The 27,712-nt window shown below is 53.4% G+C and overlaps 1 protein-coding gene and 1 long non-coding RNA gene across 2 annotated transcripts; both read right to left on the reverse strand.

The window, feature by feature from the left end:
- Positions 1-1,110: 1,110 nt before the first annotated feature.
- Positions 1,111-27,367, reverse strand: Aldh2 (aldehyde dehydrogenase 2 family member). Its single transcript, XM_006970767.4, has 13 exons — positions 26,836-27,367; positions 15,815-15,919; positions 14,113-14,253; positions 13,067-13,146; positions 11,173-11,284; positions 10,606-10,734; positions 9,893-10,006; positions 7,613-7,715; positions 7,066-7,250; positions 6,337-6,501; positions 4,853-5,010; positions 2,375-2,489; positions 1,111-1,431 (listed from the first exon to the last, which is right to left on the reverse strand). The coding sequence occupies exons 1-13, from the start codon at positions 26,953-26,955 to the stop codon at positions 1,399-1,401; spliced, it is 1,560 nt and encodes a 519-aa protein (XP_006970829.1). The 5' UTR covers positions 26,956-27,367; the 3' UTR covers positions 1,111-1,398.
- Positions 21,420-25,583, reverse strand: LOC143270349 (uncharacterized). Its single transcript, XR_013047502.1, has 2 exons — positions 24,539-25,583; positions 21,420-24,507 (listed from the first exon to the last, which is right to left on the reverse strand). It is a non-coding gene; the product is annotated as an uncharacterized LOC143270349 (long non-coding RNA).
- Positions 27,368-27,712: the final 345 nt, after the last annotated feature.

Genomic DNA, 27,712 nt, shown 5'->3' on the forward strand with positions numbered 1-27,712 from the left:
TACTAACTTTCTATGCTAAATCATCATGAGCATTTCTGTTTAGGAAATATTCCATCAGCTGGGCACAGGGTGTCCCCTGAAGGCTTACACCTCACACCTTAGGATGGGGGGAGGGTGGTCTCTGGTCAGGGCACCCCCATTTATACACAGGACAGAGGTCACAGGAATCTAAGACCTCTGAGAATGGAACCTTGGGTAGGAGGGGTAGAGAGAAAATGTCACCAGAGCTCCTGCTCAAGAGCTGTCTCGGTCTTCCACTGTGAGTGGGTCCCCCTGCCCTTCAGGGATGTCAACACATCTGCCACGACCCCTGGCATCTGCAGTAACTGTAGCCTCCCCACCCTGAAACAGACTTGGAGCTTCTAGAAGCTACGGAGTCTGCATGGTGGCCCCCAGCCCACGTTCGCCTCCATCCCTCTTCTCTCTCCCTGAAAAACCGTCACCTCGGGCCATCCGTGGCCACCTCCATCTGGCCGCTGCCACTAATGCCTCCATGTCTTCCTGGTCCCTTACACGTGTGCACATGGCCCTGCCCCACTCTGAGCCCCAAGGAGACTGCAGAGCAGCCGGGGAAATGAAAGCAACTTCTGGAAGTTGTTTTTTTGCGACTCTACCCCGGGTCAGCAGTCACTGGGAGCAATGCTGAGCCTTGAGGTGTCTTGGCTGAAGGCTGACTGGGGCCACCCTGGGTCAGCAAACAGGTGTCGGCCACCCACCCACTCAGAGCCCCGTAAGACAGGCCAGTGTGAACTTCCGAGATGGAGCAGCAGCCGTGGATAGCCAGGCCTCCCCTTCTCTGGCTGACGTTCCTCCTCCATGGCCTAGAATCAAGACCTGTGAGGATCAAGGACCCAGGCACAGTGATGTCCAGGCAAACAGTGGGGACACTGTGGTCTGGTGCTGGGCATGTCCCTGGGTTAGTGACAGGAGGAAGCAACATCATCCTGGAATTGAGAGCGGTCCTGCTGTTGATGACTTTTTGTCCAGGACACAAAGCACGGTGCTAAGGTCCCACAAAGCCACGCAATTCAAACAATGGCTAAGAGTCCCAGAGCACACTGGAGACAAGACCCAGAATCTATTATTTTCTAAGAGAAACAACCCCGCGGCCTTGATCAGTGGGTTTTTATTACTCATCTGCAGCATGGGGGACGGAACCCAGGGCCTCACACATACTGGGCGAGTGTTCTACCTGAGCCCCATCCAGGACCCAGTTTATAGGACGTTTTCCACACACACACATGGCCCCACCAGCCCGCCCTGTTTTTCAAGGTCTGACTTTCTAGGCCCGACATTTTGGTGAAGGGGTTTCTCTTCGGAGGTGAGTGTGCATGGCTGTTTTTCTCAGGCTCTTGCTGGGTGCTGGGTGCTGGGTGAGGAAGCCGGTGTACTGCTTGCTTACGAGTTCTTCTGCGGCACTTTGACCGTGACCTGTGAAGGGTCGGGAGAAGCACTTATTCCTCACACTTGGCAAGTGCCAACGGGTCCCCTTGGCGACAACAGCCCCTGTCTTCTCTCTCCCATCTCCTTGGCGGCAGGCTGTCCTCCTCTGAGGGAGCTCACACCCTGTCTCCTTCCTAGATTCTCACCCAAGGCCCCAGAGGACATCTGGCAGCATCTGGGGGGCCCTTTCCTGGGGTTTGGGTACAATCATAGTTTAGTAGAACCTGGTGAGTTGAGGTGAGGGAGCTGCAGCGTCCAGCATTGTACATCGCTCCTCACCCTCCTGTACCCCCCACCACACACACACACACACACACACACACACACACACACACACACACACACAGCCAGCTTCCCACAGGGTAACTTTGAGGAGGAGGTCAAGGCCAAGGCCGCATCCACAGGAATGGCAGCAGAGAAGGGCCCGAATAGCCCACAGCTGTGTCTCAGCTTGTAGGCAGGTGTTACAAAGTGTTCTAACATTCGGCTCTTCCTCCATGATGTGATTTTGCGTCCACCTCCCTTACGTTAAAAGATGAGCATTTCCCATATACCGGCGACAAGCCATTTAAAAAAGGATCTGCATTCCATGGTTGGCGAGAGATGCTGGGGTCACACCTGACTTTTCTTCTTGGAGAAACTGTATCCACGGCACTGCCACCCTCTGGGCTACGTTCCCGAGAGCAGATCTGGACGAGGGTGGCTGCTCACGCTTCTTACTGGAAGCCACCTCGCTGCCTCCACCCACTGGGGTCCTGCCTGCTCTCGGGCTAATTCCCTGGTGAATTACTGCATGGGCCTGGCCAGGGTAAGACCCTGGAGCCTGTGCCTGACCTCCCCTGTGGCTTCTCTGGCTTCAGCAAGAAACGTTAACAAGCACTGAGGCCCCTGACCGGGTGAGGCTAGGCTGCAGGTACCCACAGGCACTTACCGTCTTCACCTCCGTGTAGGCCTGCAGGCCATACTCCCCCAGCTCCCTGCCGCTCCCCGACATCTTATAGCCGCCAAATGGGGACTGGGCGCCAAACACGTCATAGCAGTTGACCCTGTTATTGGAGATGAGGACACAGAGGTCGCTGTGAGGGACGGCGTGCCCTCCCAGGTTCCACAATCTTATACGGAAAATGGAGCTATGGGACATGCAGGAGGCTAGCGCAGGCCATGGGACACTCTGCTGTCATCCTTGTCCGTGCAGATGTGATCACAGAAGGTCACCAACACCACGCACCAGGCGCCAGCTTCCAATTTCAACGGGTCATCTTGGCTAACGGGCTAGGCTTTCCCCGCCTCTTTTAAGTGAAAAATTATTCACATTTAAATAAAAATTTGGCATTTAAAAGCAGGAGGCTAAGGGTGGTGACATGGGTTGTCGCATGGGTAAGGATCAGCTACCAAGCCTGGCAGCCAAGTTCAGTCCCTGGGGCCCACATGACAGAAGGACTTCCCCCAACACTTGTGTGGCACGTGCATCCCTGTACATACACACAATTTGTACATAAGTACACACAGGCATGTGCACACATGCACATACACATGCTTTTAAAATGTTTTTTAAAGAAGGGCCCAGCTTTGTGGTTTGTGTCATATTCAGAGTCCTGGTGAAACCCTTATGTGTTGTAGAAATATTATTTTAAGGTGTGTTGCTTTTGTTTATGTTGCGTTTACCTCTATGAGGCTGTGTTACTGTGCCTGTCTAAAACACTTGATGGTCTAATAAAGAGCCGAATGGCCAATAGCAAGGCAGGAGAGAGAGCTAGGCGAGGCTGACAGAGAGAATATAAAGAAATCTGGGAGGAGAAAGAAGTAGCCAGAGGAGGAGGAGGCCTCCAGGGACCAGCCACCCAGCCACCCAGCCACCCAGCTACACAGCAAGCCATGGAGTAAGAGTAAGGTTTGTAGAAGTAAGAGAATGGGAAAAGTCCAGAAGCAAGAGGTAGATGGGATAATTTAAGATAAGAAAAGCTTGGCTAGAAACAAGCCAAGCTAAGGCCAGGCATTTATAATTAAGAATAAGCCTGTGTGTAATTTATTTGGGAGCTGCGTGGTGGGCTGTTCAAAAGAGCAAAAAAGAAAAAAAAAACACTTATGACCGTCTAACTTCCAATTATTTGTAACACCCTAAAAAGAAACACTGCACCCCATTACTGATCTCTCCCGGCCCCCTCCCTCCAGATCCAGCACCCACGAATGGAGAACCCTCGTGGGACTGTAGAGTCAGTCTACGGCCTGTAGCGCCTGGCGTCTTTCTTTTTTTTTTTTTTTTTTTTTGTGTGTGATATATATTTTTTATTTTACAATACCATTCAGTTCTACTTATCAGCCATGGGTTCCCCTATTCTCCCCCCTCCCACGCCCTCCCCTTACCCCCAGCCCACCCTCCATTCCCACCTCCTCCAGGACAAGTCCTCCCCTGAGGACTGTGATCAACTTGGTAGACTCAGTCCAGGGAGGTCCAGTCCCTTCCTCCCAGACTAAGCCAAGTGTCCCTGCATAAGTTCCTGGTTTCAAACAGCCAACTCATGGAATGAGCACAGGACTTGGTCCCACTGCCTAGATGCCTCCCAAACTGATCAAGCCAATCAACTGTCTCACCTATTCAGAGGGCCTGATCCAGCTGGGAGCCCCTCAGCCTTTGGTTCATAGTTCATGTGTTTCCATTCATTTGCGCCTGGCGTCTTTCACTTAGCATCATGTTGCCAAGGTTACCCACACTCCAGCATGCAGTAGGACTCTATTCCCACTTTCCTCTATGGACAGGTCGCCTTCTGTCTGTCCATCCATCTACTCACAGACATTTGAGTCGTTGCTACCTGTCGGCTGCCATGTCATGTGTAAACACGTTCCTGTGAGAATGTTTTCTTCTCTATTGGCTCATATGACAGTGGTATGCTCTTGCTGTCACGGGCAACGGTACCCATCACAGGAGTGTGGGCTTCTCTGGACACAGTCACCTATAATGAACTCCCCCTACCCTGCCAGAGCTGAGGACCGAACCCAGGGCCTTGCGCTTGCTAGGCAAGCGCTCTACCACTGAGCTAAATCCCCAACCCCTATGATGAACTTTTTTGGGGGACTGCCAGAGTGTATTCCACAATAACTGACCATGTCTCTTCCCATCAGGTAAGTTGAAGATGCTGAGGTCTACACAGTCCAGTCCACATTTGTTCTTTTTCTAATCTTAACGATGGTGAAGGAGCTGAGCAACCGTGTGCGCCTGGGCTCTCACAGCTGGGGAAGGTGGCTAGTCTCTGACTTAAGGAGTACCTGCTCTGGAGATTGGGGGGTACCCCTCTTTGAGAGAGGATATGGCTGGACAGCTCCTGGTCTAGTGCCCCAAGGTTCCAGAAGACCCTGCACTGGGGAATATTTTACTGGGTTGAGGGGGTAGCTGCTACTGGGAGGCTCTTACCACACGGTGCCAGCCTGGAGGGCTTGGGACAGGTAATTGGCTTTATCCAGGTCCTTCGTGAAGACAGCTGCTGCCAGCCCATACTTGGAATCATTGGCTCTGCCCACGACCTCCTCTATGGTCTTGAATTTGAGGATCTGCATCACTGGTCCAAAGATCTGGAGGGGGAGGGCAGGCAGAGAAAGCCAGAGGTGACTGCTCCCCACCTCCAGGGCTGACAGGTAGCAGCGGGTGGCAGACAGTGGAGAGTGTCGAGCCTGCGGCCTGACCTAGCCAGTCCAGAACTACAGTGGCCTCCAAGCTCACGAAACACAAAGGGAGAGGAATGGTTAAAGGACGGGCCGCCTCCTGGGCAGCCTGTGCTTTGCGCACAGTTATCTTACTTCTGAACAGCCCCCCCGGGGCACAGGATATGTTAGCACGTGAACTTAGCATAGAGGATTTAAGACCAGCTCCCATCAAGTTTAACTCAGGCACAAGGCACAGATTGGCCGCTGAGCAAGCGCCTGTAAAATGGCCTCTGGTTGCTCTTGCTCTTCCCAGCAGTTTCCAGAACAGGCCACTTCTTCAAGTAACTCCAGCTCCTCTGATGGAGGATGCAATTCAGAAACCAAGACCTAGGTGCAAGGCATGCTGCTACAAGGCATGCTTCTGCAAGGCATGCTGCTGCAAGGCATGCTACGGCGGCTGTCACCACCGCTTCAGGTCCGCCCCAGAGACTACTGAGAACCAGCTGGAACTGGCCATCGTGACCATCTGTCACGTAACCAGCACATACATGGAGCTGGAACAGCAGGGCCTGACGGAGAGCCGCAGAGAGATAAAGGGAAGCGACAGTTTGCAGTGAATGGGGAGGAGGGAAACGGAGTCCTATTCTCCACTGAGGGGAGCTAGGTCTCCACAAAGAAATGACCGATTCCGAGTGGGACGGGGAACAGAAGGGTGAAGAGGACGCCCATGAGCCTCAGAGTTGTGACGGAGACGACAGAGAGGTGTCACAGGCCGCTGGAGAGCAAACACAGGCACTCTCTCGACCTTCCAGAACATTCTCACGAGCATGTAAAAAGGTGGCGCTATGCTGTCCTGCGTGCAGCTTGGGGGTTTAACCCAGCTGGTACAAGAGCAGGGGGCGTGGCAGAGCTACCATGTTGGGTAGAGAGTCACCCACGGACCTCATCCAATGTCTTTCGTGGGTCAAAACTATGAAAGGGGCCAGATGAGCCCATTGCTAGATTCATGACTCCCAGGGGCCAGAATACAAAGGCCCGTGGGCTAGGCTGTGGGGTCTAACGGTCTCCCAATGGTGGGAAACCCCAGCAAACTCAAGGGGAGAGTGACATGTCAGAATCACGCTGCAAATAACTTACTCTAGGCAAGGAGGGGACTCAAAACCAGAGTTTGGGGCACAGTCAAGACACTAGACCAAATCACCCCCTTCTCCTCCCTGCTAAGAGCGGCCTCTAGGACATGGCCAAGGTGCTAACCTCCTCCTTGGCAATGGTCATGCCGTCTTTCACGTCTCCAAACACGGTCGGCTGGATGAAGTAGCCACGGTCGGCGGCGGGGCCTCCGCCACACAGCAGCTTCGCCCCCTCTTGCTGTCCAGATTTGATATAGCCGAGGATCTTCTTAAACTGAGTCTCATCCACCTAGGGGAGAAGCCCAGAGTGACGGAGAAGCTAGAACCATCCTTTCCCTGGCTGAGAAGAACATGAAGCCACAGGTAGCCAGAAAAGGGACCAAGGTCTTGAAGAACCAAGATCCGAAGAGAAAACACCCGGGGTCAGAAATATAATACCCAAGAGAGATCCCAAATCCTTTACCACCAGAGAGAGGCACGTCACACCCAATGTTTTTCTCTTTCAACTCTTGAGATTAGCAAAATGAAATTACAACCCACGGGGGCTTTAGGGAAATGGCTCGGCAGCGGGTGTCACGTGCAGGTTGGGTGGCCATTCTCCTGCCAAGGTCTGGGAACCCTCCAGAATGTGGGACTCAGAACCCTCCAGAACGTGAGACTCAAAAAGCAGCTGGGGTCTCGATGCTTTACCCCAAGAGGACCCACAGCTGGTACCCAGCAGTGGAGACACAAACCCAGCCCCACCGACTCTGAGCCATGCCCTTTCAGCTTCGCCAGGCCAGCCTTGGCCATGCCAGCCTTGGCCATGCCAGCCTTGGCCTGCAGGCCCAGCTGTCGTCGTCGGCGGGCTTACCTGCGGCCCCTGCTCGGTCCGGCTGTCAAAGGGGTTCCCCACCACCCGAGACTTGGCCCGGGCAACGCTGCGCTCCACGAATTCATTATAGACGTCCTCCTGCACGAAGGTCCGGGAGCCGGCGCAGCAGCACTGGCCTTGGTTGAAGAAGAGGGCAAAGTGGGCCTGCTCCACAGCCCAGTCCACTGTGGGGAGGGGGACAGGGGACAGAGAGGCGACATGAGAGGGGGCCGCTCACCCCGGCACGGTTCACCCACACCAACCGCGCACACCGGCGGTGGGGCGGGTGCCCGCTGGGGGGGTGCCAGGGCCTGGTCAGAATAAAAAGGGAGCCTTCCTCCCTTTGTGGAGACTGGTAACTGAGAAAGAGAAGGAAGTGTCCCCAGAGAGGGCTGGAGAGGATGCGCGGAGGTACGGTGGCCGAGTGGCCTGCGGGGATGGGTGGTGCCAGAGTAAGGAGAGGTCAACGTCAGACCACAGGGTCACCCCCCCCCCAGATCTGCATGCTGGACGCCGGGCCCCTCTCTGCAGCCCCGTCACCACCTACTGTCCGCATCTGACATGATGATGTTGGGGCTCTTCCCCCCCAGCTCCAGGGTCACTCTCTTGAGATTGCTGCTCCCTGCGGCAACCTGGATTAGGTGACCAACCTGTGGGGACACAAGACACACGGACTGCCTTTATTTAGCAGGGGAAGAAAACTAACTGCTCCTCCCCACGGGGACTCACCACATCCCAAGAGACCTGAAGAGTTCACCTCCCAGGATGACGGTAACTAACACTGCGTGCGCGGCTCACACACGCGCCTGTGCCAGGGGCTGGGGCTTGGAGTCGGTCCTCCTGATGCCCTCAAAGGCTGGTGTGGCTTAGAGATGAGGGGGCGGGGGCTGGGAGTGGGCAAGCCACACAACCAGTCACCCGGGCGGTCAACGGGGAGTCAGGACCCAGTCAAATTTATGATGTGGCCTCCTTCCCAGCTGAGCGTTGTCCCCAGCGTGCCGTGGACCCTGTGAGGGCCAGGATAGGGCGCTTCTCACCTCCACACACCCAGAGCCTGGCCCAAAGTTGGCCCTACACTCATCCCTACAAGGAGGCCAATGGCCCTTTCCAACAGTGCCTCTGCCCGAGGGCAAGCTCTGTGTGGAGGGGCCTGGTAGGTACAGCTGTCTGAAAATCACTTGTTATACTAACCAGTGTCCTCTCTTGGAAGTCTTGAGATTTCTGGGGTGGGGCCTGCTGCTCACCTTTGGAAAGAAATATGTTCCTGCTCCCACGGACAGTGTATGCAAGGACTCTCTTGGGTCTCAGTTCGTCCCTGTCTCTCCAGCACGGAGGAGCCCCGTAACAACCCTGGCCCTCATTCATTCCCTCACTGTTCACTCTTCCTAAGCAGACGTCGTTTCCCGTGCCCTGGCTGGGAGCCTGGGAGCCAGCTTACCCACGAGGGGCTGGAGACTCAAGGAGACAGGCTCACCACGTGTCAGGGTTTGGATGTGAAAGGTCCCCCCACTGGCTCTCATGTTTGAACATTTAGTCTCCCAGCTGCTGGCAGTGCTCTGGGAAGTTGTGGGACCTTGAGGAGTGGGAGGGGGGCAGATGGAGGAAGATGGAGGAAGTGTGGCTCATTCCGGGGAGGTGAGAAATAAGCAATCTTGTTTCCCTGGTCTCCCCAGACCCGAGCAAGCACCCTCAAGCTGCTGCCCCACCCCTCCCCCGTGACAGATGCCGGCGGAGCGATAATCTGTCCTTCCCTTCCCTTGCTTCTGGTCAGTTCTTGGTCACAACCAAAAGACAACTAACCCAAGTTGGGCGAGGTGGCGGTGTAGACTTTTAGTCTCCACATTTGGGAGACAGAGGCAGATGGATCTCTGTGAGCTCAAGGCCAGCCTGGTCTGCAGAGCCAGGGCTGTGTAGAGAGTCTGCCTCAAATGAATGAGTGAATGAACAAATGAATGAATGAATGAATGAATGGGAAAAGAAAAAACAGAACCCTAATACACCAAGGCTGTACAGCAAATCTGTGCTGCTCTGAGTCACAACTCCAAATCTCATGCCCTGCCTGTCTCTGCCAGATAGACACTGTCCTGGTTTTGGTTAATGTTGCTGTTTTCTTCCTTCCTTCCTTCCTTCCTTCCTTCCTCACTTCCTTCCTTCCTTCCTTCCTTCCTTCCTTCCTTCCTTCCTTCCTTCCTTCCTTCCTTCCTTTCTTCCTTCCTTCCTTTCTTTGAGACAGGATCAACAGTCCTGGGTCTCACTCTGTAGCCCAGGCTGACCTTGAACTCACGGAGATCTGCCTGCCTCTGCCTCCCAAGTGCTGGGACTAAAGGCATGTACCATCATGCCTGGCCTGTTTTGATTTTTTTTTTGAGGCAGGGTCTCACGTAGCTGAGGCTAGCCCCCAACTCACTATGTAGTTGAGGTTTCCCGCAGCTCCTGATTCTCTTGCACCCACCTCCTGAGTGCTGAGGTTCAAGGTAACATCCTGGTCTGAAAGGGAATGGACAGAACCTTTCCCCCCCCCAGGGGGTGTGTGGGGGGGTCCACCAGGGATACAACAGCTAAGCCTGGACCGGTACCTGGCTTTCTAAAGCCAGCTAGTCTTGGCCTCCTTATTCCATAGGCCTGCTGACCCCTCCCAACAGTATCCTGGGAGGCTAGCAGACCACAGAGGACATAGTCCTGTTCTTCCCTCTGGCACGCACATGCGGGCTATCATTTGGATGACCGGGAGGCATGTTCTGGGACAGAACCTGACACCTCTGAAGGGAACAGCCAGTGAAGAGGGAAGCCTGAGCCGCCATGCTGCAAGCCTGAGACGACACCTTACCTCAGTGGAGCCTGTGAATGCCACTTTGTCCACATCCTCGTGGGAAGCGATGGCAGCCCCGGCGGTTGGGCCGAATCCAGGGACAATATTGACCACACCCGGGGGGAAGCCTGCCTGTAGGGGAAGCCAGGAGATCTGAAGTCAGCCTGCTGCGCCCAGGGCCTTGACCCAGGAAACACCCCATTCCCCAACAGTGCCCTGGGACACGTGCAAATGAAAGCCACTCTATAGGGCATGAGCTGCCCTGTAGGGACTTCTAAAAGTGGCTGGGACGAGGAGCCTGGCTACAGAGTCCCCTGTGGAGCTGACGGTTCTAGAACAACCCTTCAGAGAGGGTTGTGCCACAGGCCCCAGGGTGGCAGACAGCAGCAGGAACCCCTCTGGTTAAGGTACTGAGGACTGAGCTCTCCTCTGGTTAAGATACTGAGGACTGAGTTCCCCTCTGGTTAAGGTACTGAGGACTAAGTTCTCCTCAGATTAAGGTACTGAGGACTGAGCTCTCCTCTGGTTAAGGTACTGAGGACTGAGTTCCCCTCTGGTTAAGGTACTGAGGACTAAGTTCTCCTCAGATTAAGGTACTGAGGACTGAGTTCCCCTCTGGCTAAAGTACTGAGGACTAAGTTCTCCTCAGATTAAGGCACTGAGTTCCCCTCTGGTTCAGGAGCAAGCCATGCCACGACATTTAGGGGTTACGGCAGGAGCAAGCCACACACCTCCTTGATCAAGTTGGCCACGTAGAGCGCGGTGAGCGGTGTCTGCTCAGCGACCTTCATCACGACCACGTTTCCAGTTGCCAAGGCTGGGCCCAGTTTCCATGCTTGCATCAGGAGCGGGAAGTTCCACTGCACAGAACAACAGCCACCAACCACAGGTCCTCCTCAGAGAGATCGAGCAGGCGGCGGCGGGAAGCAGGAAGGGCCACTCCTGCGGGCCCCTACTGTTCAACCACGGGTTGGGAGGATGGTTGAGGCAGGTGGTGGATAGGGACAGTGGCTCTCACTCATTGGTACCTGGGGTACTAGGTACCATGGGAGTCCCTAATCATTACTTCCCCATCATCAATAGCCTGCCACTGTTCAGAGGGAGACCCGAGCCGCAGAAGGGAGAAATGATTTTGCCGGCTCAGACGTAAACCCATCCCGGGGGGCCTTGCCCGTGTTCTCAGCCAGCACCCAGTCACCTTCCGATGCCACCCACAGAACCCCACTTGGCAAGGAGCGTGGCTGGCCCCCAGGTTCACCCCCTAACTTTGACTTCCAGAGGGTCTGTCTGGCACACACCGGAATGATCTGCCCGCACACGCCCACAGGCTCGTGGCGGGTGTAGCTGAAGAAGTCACCATCGATAGGAATGGTTTTCCCGTGGTACTTATCAGCCCAGCCAGCGTAATAGCTAAAAGAAGGAAAATCCAAGCGTTAGCCGGTGTCTAGCCTGCACTAAAAGAAGGAAAATCCAAGCGTTAGTTGGTGTCTAGCCTGCACTACCTGGCAGAGGAGAGAGGCCCTAGATGGCACTGATAACCATCCTGGCATTTGGCTTATTTCCCAGAGAGAAGTGGATGACCACCAGGACGTGGGGACCCCACCTCCATAATAAACTTCGGAGCCCCAGAATTGCTTGCGACGCTACTGACAAATACCAGGTCCCCGGCCGGGGCCTGCTTCCCACCTATTCAGCACACCCCTCTGGGGACTCAGTCTTTCAGCCAAGCACCTAGGTTTATTTCCATGTGTCTGCCATGCCAGGCCAGTCTGACCTAGTGGAGGAGGGCAGACCCATCAAAGGCCAGCACTTCCCCGACTGGCCTCGCGTCATGAAGGTCATTATCACGATCACGGGGACATGGGTGACAGAAAAGCCTCCTGGCTGGAGAACAGCCAGTGTGTGTTCATGTCGTGTCATGGTCAGGCCTTTGGGGAAGGAGGGAAGAGGAAAGATTCAGGATGAGGCGAGGCGGCTTGTAGAAGGAGGATTCCTGAAGTGGGCAGGGCCTGCCAAAGCTGACCAGGGTGGGACTCGGGTTTCTCAGCCTCGGCATGTCTGACGCTTTTGATTGGAAAAGCCTTTGTGGTGGGGGCCTATTCTGTGGGTCTCAGGACGGTCAGGAGGGTCCCTGGCCTCTCACTCTGCACCAGATGCCAGCAGCGATTCCCTGGCAGTCATGACTCGACCCGCCTCTGGAAGTGGTCCATGTCCCCCTGCTGGGGAGGACAACTCCCGCCATTCGGGCACTGCATCCCCCTGCCAGCCACTGTTGGCACCACAGTCTGTCCACGTGACCCGAGGCTGGTCAGACTCAAGCAAGCAGGTTGCAGGCCCTCCCCCAGGACACTGGCATTCGGTCTAAGGGATGGCACCATGAAGGCTGGCCCGGAAGAAGCCACGTGTAGCAAGATAAGAGACAATAAGGGACATGGCCTTTGCTACTGTCTACAACGGGCAAATCCCAAGGGCAAATTAGCCTCCACTCCTCGGTCAGTAAGATGTTTATGAGCGGACTAAACTCAAAGCAGGAGAGAAACAGGAAAACAAGAGAATGCCAGGCAAGCCTCCAGCCGGTCCAAGCAAGCGACGAGAAGCAGAAACGAAAGAGGAGGACAGAACAAGGCTGCCAGAAACCAGGGCAACCAAAGACCGATGCATCAGATCCCTCAGATAAACGGCCAGTTCCAAGGACACAGAAATGATTAGGCACAGCTCAAGACAGAGTCTTGGGGTCCACAGAGGTTTCCTAGTGAGATCTGAGCTTGCTTTACACAGCAGGGCTGCATTAGGGAATGGTCTGCGCTTGGCTGTGCTGGGGGAGGTCTTTTGCTCCACCCCTTGGCATCCCTATAAAAAGCCCTTTAGAAGAGACAGAAGGGGCTGGTGGGTTTTGACCCAGGCCCTCCCGAGGCTAGCCTGTGTTTTTGTCTGTCTCTCTCCCTCTACATTTCTATCTAAATATTTCTCCCTCCTCAAGAGTACCCTAGGGGAAAAAGTGGGAACAGGTCTCCCTCAACAGAGGAGAAAACTAAGAGGACTAAATCTGACACTGGGGGATTTTCTCACCGAGAAGGAACCTAAACAGAGGTTCCAGTCCCTGTGAGCCTTCTGCATCCTTCTAAATTTCTACCTCCCAACGTCACTCCCTCCCTTTTCTCGATGGCCAGAACAAAGAACAGGAGTTCATACCGGAGGCATTTCAGGACCATGTCCAAATCCACCAGGTAGGAGATGACGTAAGGCTTGCCATTGTCCAGGGTCTCCAGGGCCTGACGAGAGAGCAAGGTCGGCAGAGACACGTTGGTGCAGGAAGGAAGGGAAGCAAGGTGACCAGTGACATGGGGGTCTGAACTGGAAGGGACGGGTGGAGGCTCAGGGTGAGAGTCTCCATTGGACCACTGAATGTCACGGGCAATTTTGGACCGCTGCCCCAGCCTCTCCCAAGGGAGAGGAGAGGAGGGCATGAGGAAGGAGCCAGCTTCATTCCCCTCACAGACATTATTAAGTTCTGTCCTCTACCACATGCAGCTGTAGGGAATACAGAAACGAGCAGAGAGCCTTCGGGGCAAAGATCTCGGTGGCACAGACTGTCTGTCACACGTGGTAAACATGCTAGGAAGAAAATCAGCCTCCCTTGCTCCATCTAGGAAACTCCAACTAAGACTAACCCTGAAGGCTAGGGAGGGGGCAGACTGGACACATGGGGATGAAGTGATGAGCCCCAGCAGGAGGGGGACAGTACGTGCAAAGGGTCCCAGAGCTCCAAGAAGTTGTAGGGAGGCCTGAGCCCGTGAGGGGCACAGCCCGGCTTGCCTCGGACAGTGGAGCCCAGCCATGTTGAGGCCTTCACTCCAAGGTTATAATGGAATGCCATGGCGCACCAGGACAGTTCACTCTGGCTACCACCATAGAGAAAGGGGCTGCCTTCGAGTTCTCCCAACAAGGTGGCCAGGCACCATGCAGAGGGGTCCAGGGGAGGTGACCAGCCCTGGGGATCGCTGGGAAGGCCTGTGCAAGAGGAACAGTCTTCTTCCTCTCCCTCTCAAAGTCTTAGATCTTAGCTACACCCATCAAATCAGGACAGACACTGAGGCTCCTCTTGACAGGTAGACCCCAAAAGTGTCCACCCATCAGACACCATTATGAGCTAGGACCACCAAGGCCTCTGGATGATCAGGGGATGCTATGAGTCTCTTCAGCCATGGGAAGTAAGGGAAAGAAGCCTGAGGACTCACTGCCAGATAGGTCCGGTCCCGCTCAATGAGATCAGCCAATCGGTACAACAGCCGGCCCCGGTCAGACGCATCCATGCGGCGCCAGGGCGAACCCAGCTGAAAGGCTGCCCTTGCAGCCTTCACGGCCTTGTCCACATCCTCCTGTGAAACAGACACCCGGGAGTTCAGACCTCAGCAGTGAATGCCTCCCAGTACTGTGCACCCCACTGCCAAGCACACCATAGGCTGGTCAGTACGGGCCAGTGCAGGAAACCGCCCCAAAACAGTCCTCTGGGGTCCTGAACCTACAAACAGGCCTCATCAGGGGGTGTGGTGGGAAGGAGACCCCCATGAGTCAATCCTTAGAAAGGGACCCTAGCTGGGCGGTGGTGGCACACACCTTTAATCCCAGCACTCGGAGGCAGAAGCAAGTGGATCTCTGTGAGTTCAAGGCCAGCCTGGTCTACAAAGTGAGTTCCAGGAAAGGTGCAAAACTATACAGAGAAACCCTGTCTCGAAAAACCAAAAAAAAAAAAAAAGGAAAAGAAAAGAAAGGGACCCTGTTTCTGTGCCCCTTAGAAGTATGTCTAGTCAAAGGCACCATCCTTCTGTGGTTCCCCAACAGCTTCAGGAAGCGGGGCAGCGCAGCATGGCTCACACCGGAGGGTGTGAACTGGGAGGTGGGTATGGGCTTTCTTTCATTTAGAATAAACACATCTATCATCAGGACACCCCATAAACCAGAAAAACATAGTAGCTCTCAGCAAAGGAGGCCTGGGCATAAAGGAAAGGACCATCTCAAAGCAGAGGCCAAAAGCAGCCACAACCTCTTTTCAATGCCAAGTTTATTAAAAAAATACTCTAATTTTGTGTTCTGTCTCATTGTGTTTTCTTTAAGAGGGAGTTTCATGTAGCCCAGGCTGGCTTACAACTTGCTATGTAGCCAAGGATGACTTCATACTTCTGATCTCTTGCTTCACCTAGCTAATGCTAAGATTAGAGGTGTGTACCACTGTGCCCAGCTTAGACTCTCATTTTTCAAAGTTCCATACTTCCTCTAGTTGCATAACTAAAAAAAAAAAAAAAAAAAAAAAAAAAGGCACCAGAACTATTTGTCTCAGTAGACCAGAATTCTACGCCATCCTCTCCACCTCCCCTCACCCCCCTCCCCCGTCCTTCTACTCTAGATCTATAAAGGAAACAGTTGTTCAGTGTTTCCCCGATTTACCTCCCAACCCACACAGCAGAAATTAGAAAGTCCAGCAGCAGCCAAGCAGTGGTGGCGCACGCCTTTAATCTCAACACTGGGAGGAGGCAGAAGCAGGCAGTGGAACTCTTTGTGTTCGAGTCCAGCCTGGTCTACAGAGTAAGTTCCAGGACAGCCAGAGTTACACATAGAAACCCTGTCTGGGGGTTGGGGAGAGAGAGAAAGCAAGCCCAGTCGCCATGCTAATGTAGTGGAGACTGCCTCGGATCCATATCGTAAATGTCAAATGCGGTTTTTAAGTTAGGAAAGTGAAACACCTATGTGATCACATTTCAGTCATACAAAAACATAAAGCAACGACTGTGTGCCATGTGGTAGCACATAACCTGTAACCTCTGCGCTTGACAGGGCTGGGAGGACTGACACACGTCCTGGGCTAGCCTGGGCTACGGAATGAGACCCTACCCAAGAAACAAACAAAGCCAGTCTGTGCCGACAGAAGTCACCAGGTCTCACCTTGCCCCCCTCTGCGACCTGGCAGATGACCTCTCCCGTGGAAGGGTTGACGGTGGGGAACGTCTTCTTGCTGACGGCGTCATGCCACTCATTGTTAATGAAGATCTGCAACGAGAATGGAAAAATGCTCTCAGGTCCAGCTCTCAACTCTACTGACCACCTCAAGGTACCCCAAAAACCTCAGAACAAACATGGAGAAGAGAGGAGACGAAGATCAACATCAGAGGGCTGAGGATTCCAGGTTAAAAGCACAAACCCAGAAACATCCACACTAGATAGCCCACTGACTGGCCAAGTGACCTGAGTAAACCACCTGACCTCTTAGTGAGTTGGTATCTTTGCAGAACAATGTTCCCAGTGTATCAGTCACCTACAGCTGTGTAACAAACACCCCCAAAGGCTAAAGACCACTTCTTCAGAGCTGTACCCAGGGGCTGGGCTCAGCGTGTGACTGCAGTCTAGGAGTCACCTGAGCAGGAGGACCAAGGTGGTTCTTCCCTCACTCATCTAGCACCATGTGGCTACTTTGCTTCCTGAGGGCATGGCGGACCCAGATTAGTCAGATGTCTGGGGGCAGCTGGCCTGCCCAGGGAGTCCCAGAAAGGAGCTGGAAGGTTTCCGAGGGCCTAGCTTCAGAAACTGCAGTCTACTGAATTCTATAGGTCAGCATGTGTCACAGACCCAGTCCAGTCCAGCTGGGCAGGGAGCATCCGCTTTCCCTTAGGAGAGCAAGAAAACACTTATGGCCATCTTCTATATTGTTTCTGTTGTTGTTTCAAGACAGGGTCTCTCTGTGTAGCCCTGGCTGTCCTGGAACTCACTCTGCAGACCAGGCTGGCCTCAAACTCAGAGATCCACCTGCCTCTGCTACTGAGTGCTAGGATTAAAGACGTGCACCACCATGCCCAGCTAGCCATCTTTATTCTAGACAGCACAAGGGATGGACGACTCTTCTCAGCGTATCCACTCATCTCTGCAGCACACACTGTGAATAACTTCCAGGTCAGGCACTGTCCCAGGGAGAGGACAGCAGTCCCGTTCAGTGATCCAGGACGTAGGCTGAAGGCAGAATTTAGATTGAAGACTTAGACATTTCTGTTCCTGGTTTTATCCCCAGGGTCAGGGACTTCTGTGATTCCAGCCTTCTTCCTCACCTCCAGAGTGGAAACCATTGCAATTCCCTTCCCTAAGGTGGCATGCTCTGGCACCAGCCTGGCATGGGGCAGGTGCCCATGCTGATTGCAATGGGTAGTGATTAGGAATCCCGGGAGGCCTAATTTTTGGCACCCATTTACATGTTGTTCTCACTGAAGAGCAGAGCTGTTTGAATCTGGCAAGACATGTGTAAGCATGAACTAGACAGTCAGGCTATGCTTGTGTGGTTTCATATCCACTGATATTCATCTTTAATTAATTTGTCACTTTAATCCTACACCTGTGTCGTTCCCGGTGAGGGACTTGGGTGTGAGGCTCAGACTGGAAACCTTAATACCTCAGAGCTGGGCTCCAGGCCACTTGTGCCATGCCAGCTTGGGCCCCCGGGGCTGGTATGACCTCTCCCTCTTCTTCCTGGTTCATATGAAGCAAGGGGCAGTGAGGATCCGAGATCACACAGAGGAGGACTTGGGGTTAGCTGTGGGGTGGCACGGGCTCAGGGATCCCTCCATGGCAAGGTGGCATAGGTAGGAGCTAGGGAGGGCACTGGAGGGCCAGGCTACAGGGTCTCCCTACTGCCCGCTGCTCCTTGTCGACACTCCATAACCTACGTTTGCAGGCACAGTCGTGAGCACCAGCACTAGGTGAATTCCATCTGCTTCACCGTACCCAAGAGGCCACCGGGCCACTGGGAAGGCTGGCCCTGGGTTCACATTCACACAGCAGTGCGAGCCAGGACTTAAACCCAGGCTTGAGGATGCCAAGGCCCCATTACCTGCCCACTTCCAACTACAGCCCCCAGCCACAGCCCAGGTCTGCCTGCAAGGTTAGAACACTCGTCCCCAAAGGGTTTCCTTTAAAAGCTAAGCATAGAGGCTCATGTGTATAACCCTTAGAAGGCTGAGGCAGGAGGATCGCCTGGAGACCAGCATAGGGCACATAGTGAAACCATAATTATAGTGAAAGTCATAATCAAAAAAACAAACAAGCCGGGCGGTGGTGGTACATGCCTTTAATCCCAGCACTCAGGAGGCAGAGCCAGGTGGATCTCTGTGAGTTCAAAGCCTGCCTGGGCTACCAAGTGAGTTCCAGGAAAGGCGCAAAGCTACACAGAGAAATCCTGTCTCGAAAAAAAAAAACAAAAAAACAAAAACAAAACAACAACAACAAAAAAAAACCAACAAACACCCAGCCGCCACCTTCCTGTTTTCCTCGCTGCCCCACCATTTGATTCCGAATGTTGGAAAGAGCAAAGCCCAAAGTGAGGCAGGCATGGGCTGGAGTCCACCCCTCCTCACACTGGGAAACGGGCAAATGCGTCTCACAAGTCTGACCCAACACCTCTGGGGGCTGTGGAAGGTGTCACCGAGACAACAGGTGCGCAGTTCTTTGCACAGCCTGTCTCTTGTTGCCGCCCTAGATGGCGCAGCCATCTACAGCTAAAGATCATAGACCCAGAGTGACCCAGCTTCTGGCTCTGCCCACATGATAGACCCTCTATGAATCGATCCTGAAAAGGTTCCCGTGAACAGTCTGCAAACATCAGGAAGCCAGAGAGAGAGAGAGAGAGGTGGGCTGGTCAGCCCAGGTGGACGACACCCAGCACATGTCCCCCCAGACACTCCCTGCACGGTCCCTGTGCCGAAAGGCCAAGTCTGGAAAGTGCTGTGTCATTCTTCCGGTCTGTCAGAACGACTGTTCGACAGTCTGTCCTTCCTTCTTGGCTGGTGAAATAAGAGATTCCTGAGCTCAGGGTTCCCATTAACTCCCTGATACCCGACCCCCCCACCCCAAACACTGATAGGGAGTCACGGGGGGGGGGGGGGGGAGGGTGCTCTCACACAGTCCTGCCTCCGGAAGCACGCCTTCAGAAACCACAAAAGGGCAGAGTCCAGGCCAAAACTCCGCTCTCTCCTAACCCTCCTGGCCCCAAACCAAGGCCTGCCTTACATAACATGCTCAATCCCGTCCTCCTGTTGGAGGCGAGGTTCCTCCTGGCTCCCACTTCCTCTTCATATTTCTAGAACACACAGGTCGGGAGGTGACATTCTGAATCTGAAGCAAAATCCAAACAGTGTCTACGTCTGTCGCCAGGGCTTCAGAGTCACTTCCCCAACATCCTGTGAGCTCTAGTAGCAAGCCAGAGCCACCACCCGGTGCCGGTGCCAGACATGGGGCAAAACAGCAAAGCCTTGGCTCCTAGGAGCTGAAGTCCTGAGGGGGGGCGCCCAGTGGACAAGCACAGGCTACGGTAAAAACCAAGGGGGAATCGGAGGCCCCATTAAAGGAGACCTGAAGAAAAGGGGACCCAAAGAGTTAGGTGTTGGTAGCACATGCCCTTAATGCCAGCACAAACACAGAGTAAATATTAAAGAAAACTAGGCTAGATGTGTTGGCGCACACCTTTAATCCCAGCACTCGGGAGGCAGAGGTAAGAGGATCTCTGTGAGTTCGAGGCCAGCCTGGGCTACAGAGTGATACCCTGTCACCCAAAAAAAAAAAAGAGGAGAAAGACTTGAGGTTGCCTGACAAAAGGGGGGGAGGGGAGACCTGAAGGGTGACAGCCGAGAGAGTTTGGGGGCGCCGGGCCACAGTGATTCAGGCCGGGCGGTGGTGGCGCACGCCTTTAACCCCAGCACTCGGGAGGCAGAGCCAGGCGGATCTCTGTGAGTTCGAGGCCAGCCTGGTCTACAGAGCGAGATCCAGGACAGGCACGAAAACTACATGGAGAAACTGTCTCAAAAAACAAAACAAAAACAAGAAAAAAAGAAGAAGAGTTTGGGGGCAAAGAACGAGGACAGAAAAGCAGGTTCAGAACTCCATTCGATGGAGTTACTTACTGGGGTACAAGGAGCCTGCAGTGAGCTGGAGCCCTTACCAGACACCATAGGCCTGGGGACAGGAGCCTTTCCATTTAGTAACTGCTCTGCCTTGGGCCTCATCCACAGGCAGGGAGCTGAGGTATCGTAAGCAACACTCCTCAGTACAGATCGTTTATTTAAGAGGAATCGCTGTAGCCAACACCAATCTCCGACGCCAGCTGACAGACAGCATGAGCCTTCTCCGCCATTTGCAAATGGAGGCCAGGTAGCCATGGTAGTGGCCTCGGGGTGAAAGATGTAGAGAGAGGCTGTGGCTAGGTTTGCCAGGGCTGTGAGCGGGATGGGTGGACGCTGGGATCTCAGGCCTGACAGAGGACAGATTATTCCAGCCGCATTATAAGCAAGCAGTCACCATACGCCCTGGGGTCAATAAAAGACTAATTATATTAATCAGTAGCTGTGACCTGCGGAAGCAGGGAACTTTTAGAAAGAATTCAGAGTTGATTGTTTTCGAGACAGGGTTTCTCCGTGTTGTCCTGGCTGTCCTGGAACTCACCCTGTAGACCAGGCTGGCCTTGAACTCAGAGATCTACCTGCCTCAGCCTCCCCTCGGCTTTTTGGGTTTTTTGTTTTGTTTTGCTTTTGTTAGTTGTTTTTATTAACTGTATGTGCATGCCACAGTATGTGTGTCATGGTCAGGACAACTTTTGGGAGTTAGATCTCTCCTTCCACCATGTGGGTTCTGAGGATTGAATTCAGGTCATCAGGCTGGGCCACAATTTACCCCCTGAGCCATCTCACTGGCTCGAAGTTTGTTTTGTTTTGAAACTAAAAGAGCCGACGATTTCATTTTCACGTTCCACAATATAAATGAAACTTGCACTTTCTGGTCCCACTCCCTTCTGGAACTGTCTTTAACAGGAAGTTGAATCTTCCTCCTCACAAAATGATATCAAGAGCCTCCATGCCCTTAGCAGTCAATGAACAAGGCCACGGGACAAGCAGAGGCCTCACTGGCACACGGGTCTCTCAAGGGTCTCATTTCCAGAGGCAGGCACTATCAGCATCGGCCCAGGAGGGAGGGGGCCATCAATGGCTTCCATCTACTTCTAACAGGGGTCTTTGTGTTCCCCATTACATCAGTGTATCTGCCTCACACACGGAGACTCCAGGGAGACATGCAGCTCCAAGGGAACCTGGGCACGTAGTTCTGCAGGTGGATGGCTGCCCGGTTCCCCGAGGCACACAGCCAGCCCCATCCTGGGCATCCCTTTCGGGTCCTGATGTGTGAAAGAATGAGGAATGTCTCCTAGGAGACCCATGATTCTGGAGCGCCTCACTTCCCCACGTGTGTGGTTCCAAAGAGCATTTGGTTTGGGGAAATCTTTTGGCTCTTTCTCTCTCTTCTTCTTGCTTCCCTTTTTATTTTTATTTTTTTGAGATAGTCTGTATGTAGCCTAGGCTAGCCCCAAACTCACAATCCTCTTGTCTCAGCCTCTTGAGTGCCACCATGCCCAGCACATATCAGCCATGCCCAATCTCGCCCACACTTCCTAACTCTGCTCCCCCCCGCCCCAGCTATAATCAAACCCAAGGCTCACAGCCTGGGGCAAGTGCTCATCTGTTCCATGGCAGTTATGGAACCAATTCAGTGGGCAACTCATGCTATCTTTTTGTATTGCAAGAATCCAAGGGGTCAAGTCCAGATAAACACAGAATGCCACACACATCCACACTCTTACCGTCCAGAACTTGCTAGGGTTAGCTGGTGGCTAAGGAGAGCCAACCTCACCCCTCCAGACTCCCCTGAGCTGTTCTGGCACTTGACCTCAGTCCCCCCCTGCTCTGCCTGCCCCCAGGACCAGTGCTTTTTGTATTGCCGAATTTATTGTCACCACTGAGTGTGGGGGTTAGTTCTATTTGGAAACCTTTGCTAGGATATTGAGGTTTTAATTTGTCCCTGTGCCTAACAACGGGCAATTCTCTCACCGTGACCCTTGATCCCGGCCCATCCACCACCACCTCCCTACCTGTTCTGACATTCTGTTCATGTCAATTCCCAGATACTTTACACTGGGTCCCCAGGGAGTGACCCCATCTTGGCTCCTTCGGTACAAATCTACAGCCACTTATATAAACAGTAACCATTTGCAAATTCAATATTTACTCAAGGGCAGTTCCTTGCCAAGCTCGATGCCAGTGCCAGGAATACAAATTGGGACACAAATTTGTGTTTGTGGCTTCTCCCTGCTGATTCCTAAGGTTTGGATCTAACGTTTCCTCATCTATTTATTAGATCAGAGGGTCTAATCGTGAGATAGCACATGTGTGTTGAAGCTAGGCAGAGCTGAGAGCCAAGCCTGATTTCAAACCTACAGCCTAAGGCCCTCCCGAGCACCAGTTCTCACCTTTGGTGCATGCAGGGACAGCAACAGTAATTGACTGCCTTACAGAAGAGCAGGCTGATCCAGGCTGTGGTGGCGCACACTTTAAATCCCAGCACTCTGGAGGCAGAGGTAGGTAGATCTCTGTGAGTTCGAGGCCAGCCTGGTCTATAGAGTGAGTTCCAGGAGAGCTAAGACTACACAGAGAAACTGTCTCAGGGAGAAAAAAAAAAACAAAACAAAAACAAACAAACAAACAAAATACAGCAGATGGGAAGATTCAGGAAACTGCCCTCAGTCCAGGGCCAGATAGGTAGTAAGGGGGTCAACAACTGGGGTTGTTACTGGACCAGGCATTTCGGCAGATGCATCACCACAAAATTATTTCATTGCTACTTCAAAACTGTAATTTTGCTACTGTTACAAATCATACTGCAAATGATCTTTCTGAAGCTAGAGGTTCGAGAAAGGGGTCCCGACCTACAGGTTGAGAACCACTGCCCTAGACCGTATTCTTTCCAGTCTACTGGTGCATACCGTAGATGGTGAAGTGTTCAGAGGCAAGGCTTGGTCCGTGCAGTTTTAATTGGTTTAATATACTTTGTATTACAAAGAATGCAGGACACCCCCCCCTCAACCCCTTGAAACACAGTCTTTGAGGTCCAGTATTCAGAGACCCAGCCGACTCTGCAAACTCTGCTCGAGTAGGCTGGTCCTTCCCTGCAGCTGGGTGGGGCAGAGGGGTCCATCTTTAAGTGTTACCTAGGTGAACTCTTGCAAGCAGCTTCTTCAAAGGGCCTGTGAAATGTTTCCAGTGAATTCCCACCTAGCGATTCTTTCTATGCTCAGGGTGCATCAGTGTAGCAAGTGAGAAAACTCTCAGAGACTAGAGAGTGGCTCAGTGGTTAAGAGCCCTGGCTGTTCTTGCAGAGGATCCGGGTTCAATTCCAGCACCCACAGGGTGGCTCACAACCACCCATCACTCCAGTCCCAGGGGATCTCATGCCCTCTTCTGACCTCAGACACCAGGTGTGCACATGCAGACAGATACACAGGCAGGCAAAGCTCTCATACATGTAAAATAAACAATGAATCTAAAGAAAAATTCTGTAGGGAGGCCTTCTCTAGTTCCCTTCCCGCTGGTTAGTTCTCCTTGATTCCTAGGTGTTGGGTTAAGAGGCTAAAAACAAGGACCCCAGTTTTTTTTTGGGGGGGGGGTTGAGACAGGGTTTCTCTGTGAACAGTCCTAGCTATCTTGGAACTCTGTAGCCCAGGCTAGTCTCAAATTCACAGAGATCCGCCAGTTTCTGCCTCCCGAGTGCTGGGATTAAGGTGTGCACCACCACCGCCAGGCAGGACCCCAGTTTAATGCACCCAAAGTTCCCTTTTTTGTGTTTTTGTTTCTTGTTTTTGTTTTTGTTTTTTGAGACAGGGTTTCTCTGTGTAGTCCTGGCTGTCCTGGAACTCACTCTGTAGACCAGGCTGGCCTCGAACTCACAGATCCGCCTGCCTCTGCCTCCTGAGCGCTGGGATTAAAGGTGTGTGCCCGGGCTAGTTCATTCTCTTAAATATAAACCCCAAATTCATCAGCACTTACATAACAAAAGGCTGACGCCAGCGCTCTGCCACTGAGCCACGCCCCTAGCCTGGAAAGGAGTTTATCACCATTGTGCTGTAGGTTCAGCAACATTGCCATGGTCCAAGCTCATATACTGTTGTAATAAATGTTTAAGGCGTGGTGAGGGCTGAGGAGCATCCATTTTGTCTTCACAACAACCATACAACGTGGGTGGGATTATTATCCCATTTTGCAGCTGTGGCCCGAGGCCCAGACTTGACACTGCACGTATGTCCCGGCTTTGTTCCATGCTGTACTTTTCACTTAGGTCTCCACCTTCCAACTCATGAACATCCTATGGGCAGGAGATCTAGAATGTTGTTAGCTGGTCCTGGAGGGCTTAGGAAGCATCTGGTGGATGAGTGACGCATCCCATTAACAGGGGCATGGCTAGGAGTTAAATCTGAGGTGGTATCGCACATCCCTTTGTTACTGTTCTTTTCTTTTGTGTTGGGTTTTCCTATAGCCCAGGCTGACTTCAAACTCACCCCGTAGCTGACAATCACCTTGACTTTCGGAGTCTCCTGCCTCCACCTCCTGAATGCTTGGATTGCAAAAGCTCACACCACCACACCTGGGTTATGCATTGCTGGGACTCAGACCGGGGACCCCATGCATGGCCGGCAAGAACTCTACCAACTGGGCTCATCCTCAGTCTCACACTCCACCAACTGAGCTCATCCTCAGTCTCACACTCCACCAACTGGGCTCATCCTCAGTCTCACGCTCCACCAACTGAGCCCACCCCAGTCTCACACTCCACCAACTGAACTCACCTCCAGTCTCAGACTCTTTTAGTTGTTTTTGAGGCAGGGTGTAGGCAGAATTTTCTGTCCCTCCTTGAACTCCTGGTCCTCCTGCCTCTACTTCCCCAGTGCTGGGTGCCAGCATCACACCTGGTTCACACATTCATTACTGTTACTGGCACACAGAACTGGTGAGGATGATGCCGGGCATCAGTGGCACACGCCTTTAATCCTAGCACCCGGGAGGCGGATCTCTGTGAGTTCGAGGCCAGCCTGGTCTACAGAGAGAGATCCAGGACAGGCACCAAAGCAACACAGAGAAACCCTGTCTTGGAAAACCAAAATAAATAAATAAATAAATAAATAAATAAATAAATAAATAAATAAATAAATAAAAGAATTGGTAAGGATGAGCAGTGGCCCCAGATGAAGGCAAACATACACCCTTGGTGTCAAGAGTTACCTTTCTAGACCTTAACTGTTCTCCAAGTCAGCAAAGGAAATCATTAAATGTGAAAACTAGTTTGTCAAAGGTGTAGATTTCAGTTCCTGAAATCCGAAATTAACATGTGGGTAAAATGTGGCTCGTTCGGAAACCACACCCACGGATTCCTTCTGGGGAAGCCAGAGTCACCTAAAATCTTCATCACCTACCCAACAAGTTACCTACCCTTGGGTCCTAACCCAGGACAAGAGGCAAGAGGGCTCCAGGAAGATGGGCCCAACCTTTCTCAACCAGCGCTGGTTAGGCAAGAAAGTGAGGATGTAACCCCATCCGGTAGGGACCCAAGAAGCTTGAGGAGTAACATCCCCCGGGGAGGCCCAGGCCCTGCAGGTGCCCTTGGAAGCAAGCCCAGTGTCTGCAGAGGCCACCTCCAGGCCACACGGGCAGCTCCTTGGGGCAAGTGGCCCTGGTAACTGCCATAGAGATATCCAGAAGCGCAACACAGACAAAACCCAGACCTGCTGCTTCCAAGTCCTGCTGTCCCTAGCAGCAGGGGCTGCAATAAAGCCACACAGCTAATGCCCAGCAGTTTCTAGAGTCCCCCCCCACACACGCCGCCCCAGGCACTGCCCTAGGGCAGAGAGCTCGTGTTCTCAAAAAAAAAAAAAAAAAAAAAACTTAAAAGCAGCTGAGTGTACTGGCTGAGAAAGATAAGACAAGCGTAGTGTTCAGCTTGACAGAGTTTAGGATGGAAGTGGGAGGTAGCCAGCATGCTGTCTCTCCCACACAAGCTCATAAAAGCAAAGAACCAACCACATGCCTTAACAGTGCTCTTGCTGGGTGCACAATAAGGTGCTCAGTTGTTAATCAGTTAATGGCACGCTGTCCTATAACGAACGTGCACCATTCTTGGGATCTCAAAAAAAAAAAAAAAAAAAAAAAAAGCCGCGGTAAAAGAAAAAGGCAGCCACCGGGGAGAATTCACTCCACTCCCCTAATCAAGCCTGGGCACTTGCTATAGGACCTGAGACTTTGTGCCCTGCCCCCAAGAGGGACGGAAGCTATCGATCAGGTGCCTCCTCTTGTGGTCATTTCAAATCTCTTTGATGTTCCGATCCTGCAAGTTCAAGGCCAGCCTGGGCCATTTAAGTAAGCCCCTGTCTCTCAAAGAAAAAGTCGAGGGGGGCTGAAGGACTGAGGGTGTAGCTGGGTGGTAGGCTCGTCTGGCTTGTGCAAGCCAAAGGGGAGTGGGAGTGGCCGAAGCTAGCAGTCGGCGAATTCCGGGCCAGCCTGGGCTACAAAATGAGGTCCTGTCTCAAAATAACAAACTAAGACTGCCCTGACTGCCTTCCCATTCCAGAGAAGAGGGCCGTCAAGTCCCACTTGTTGCACAAACCAACGGAATACTGTACAACCAATTTCTTTTTATGTGATGCCAGACTTTCCCAAAACTCAAAAAGCTAAGGCAACAAACACTCCAAAGTCCTGGTTGGGTAAGAGAGGCCACGGGTGGGGTCCTGACCCAGCTTTTCCTTCTGAACCCTGGCCCAGGTCTGCGGGAGTCGGGTAGGGAAGAATGGGAGGTATCGCAGAGAGGGGCATGGGCGCCTGGGCCTTCGGGGGGGTGGAGGGGACCCAGGACCACGCGGGCCGGGAGCCGGCTCCGCAACACCCACCGCGGCTGCACGGATGGGGGATAGAGGCCCACGACAGTCCCGGGCTTGGGGGATTCGCGGTGCGGCCCTATAGGCAGGGGAAGGCCATGCGCAAAGATCGCCGGGCGGGGAAACCGAGGAACGCGTTGGCCCGCTGCGTCCTGCCCAGGGGCCTGCAGAGAAGATCGCGTCTCACCTGGTTGCAGAAGACCTCAGGCTGCTGGTTGGGGGACGGCACGGCGCTGGTGGCAGCCGCGGACAGCAGGCGGCTCAGGCGCGGCCCGCGGCGGGCGGTGGTGAGTGCGGCGCGCAGCATGCTGGACGGAGCTGGACGGAGCTGAACGGAGCTGAACCGAGCGGAGCTGGACGGAGCCGAACTGCGCAGAGCCGAGCCCCAGAGGAGCCTGGACCAGCCCGGGCGAGTGCAAAGCTGTAGACCCACTTCCTCGCCTCCGCCCCCCGCGGCCGCCAATGGGCGGAGGCGACACGAGGGCGGGGCCGGAGAGCCCCAGCCCCCAGTGGCCTGCGGGGCGCGACCCTGGCTCTACAAGCCGAGTCAGAGATGGAGCGGGGCAGAAAACACGGGAGCTGCCTGAGAAAGCCTTGCCAGCTCCTAAAGCCGTCCCTGACTCCCATCTGCAGACGCGGCAGGGAAGAGAGGATTTCAGGAACGGGATTATTCCGACAACCTGGGACTGGGCACTAGGGGTGCAGGAGGGCATTGGCTAGAAAGGGACGCGGACGCCTTTCAACCAGAGGAAGGTTGCAATAGGGCGAAGGACATGCTGAGGAGCCTGGCAGGGGCTCTGGGCTGTGCAAAGAGAAGTGTTTTGAAACAGGAGCCCCGAAAACTGGGCGGAGCTCTTGGAAGCCGAGGCCCGGGCCGTTTCTGAAACACCAGGCAAGAGAGCTTCGCCCTACTCTGATGACTCGCAATATTTTGTCGCCTGCGCTGTAAAAGAGAAACCCCAGTGACTAAACAAGGGTCCTGGGCGCGTTTCCCTGTGTGCCTCTGATTTTAGCACTGGACAGCGCATGTTGCCCCGGGACTCAGCATGGTTAGCACAAAACAG

This window comes from Peromyscus maniculatus, chromosome 23 (assembly GCF_049852395.1).
Source record: "Peromyscus maniculatus bairdii isolate BWxNUB_F1_BW_parent chromosome 23, HU_Pman_BW_mat_3.1, whole genome shotgun sequence".
Lineage (NCBI taxonomy): Eukaryota > Metazoa > Chordata > Mammalia > Rodentia > Cricetidae > Peromyscus > Peromyscus maniculatus.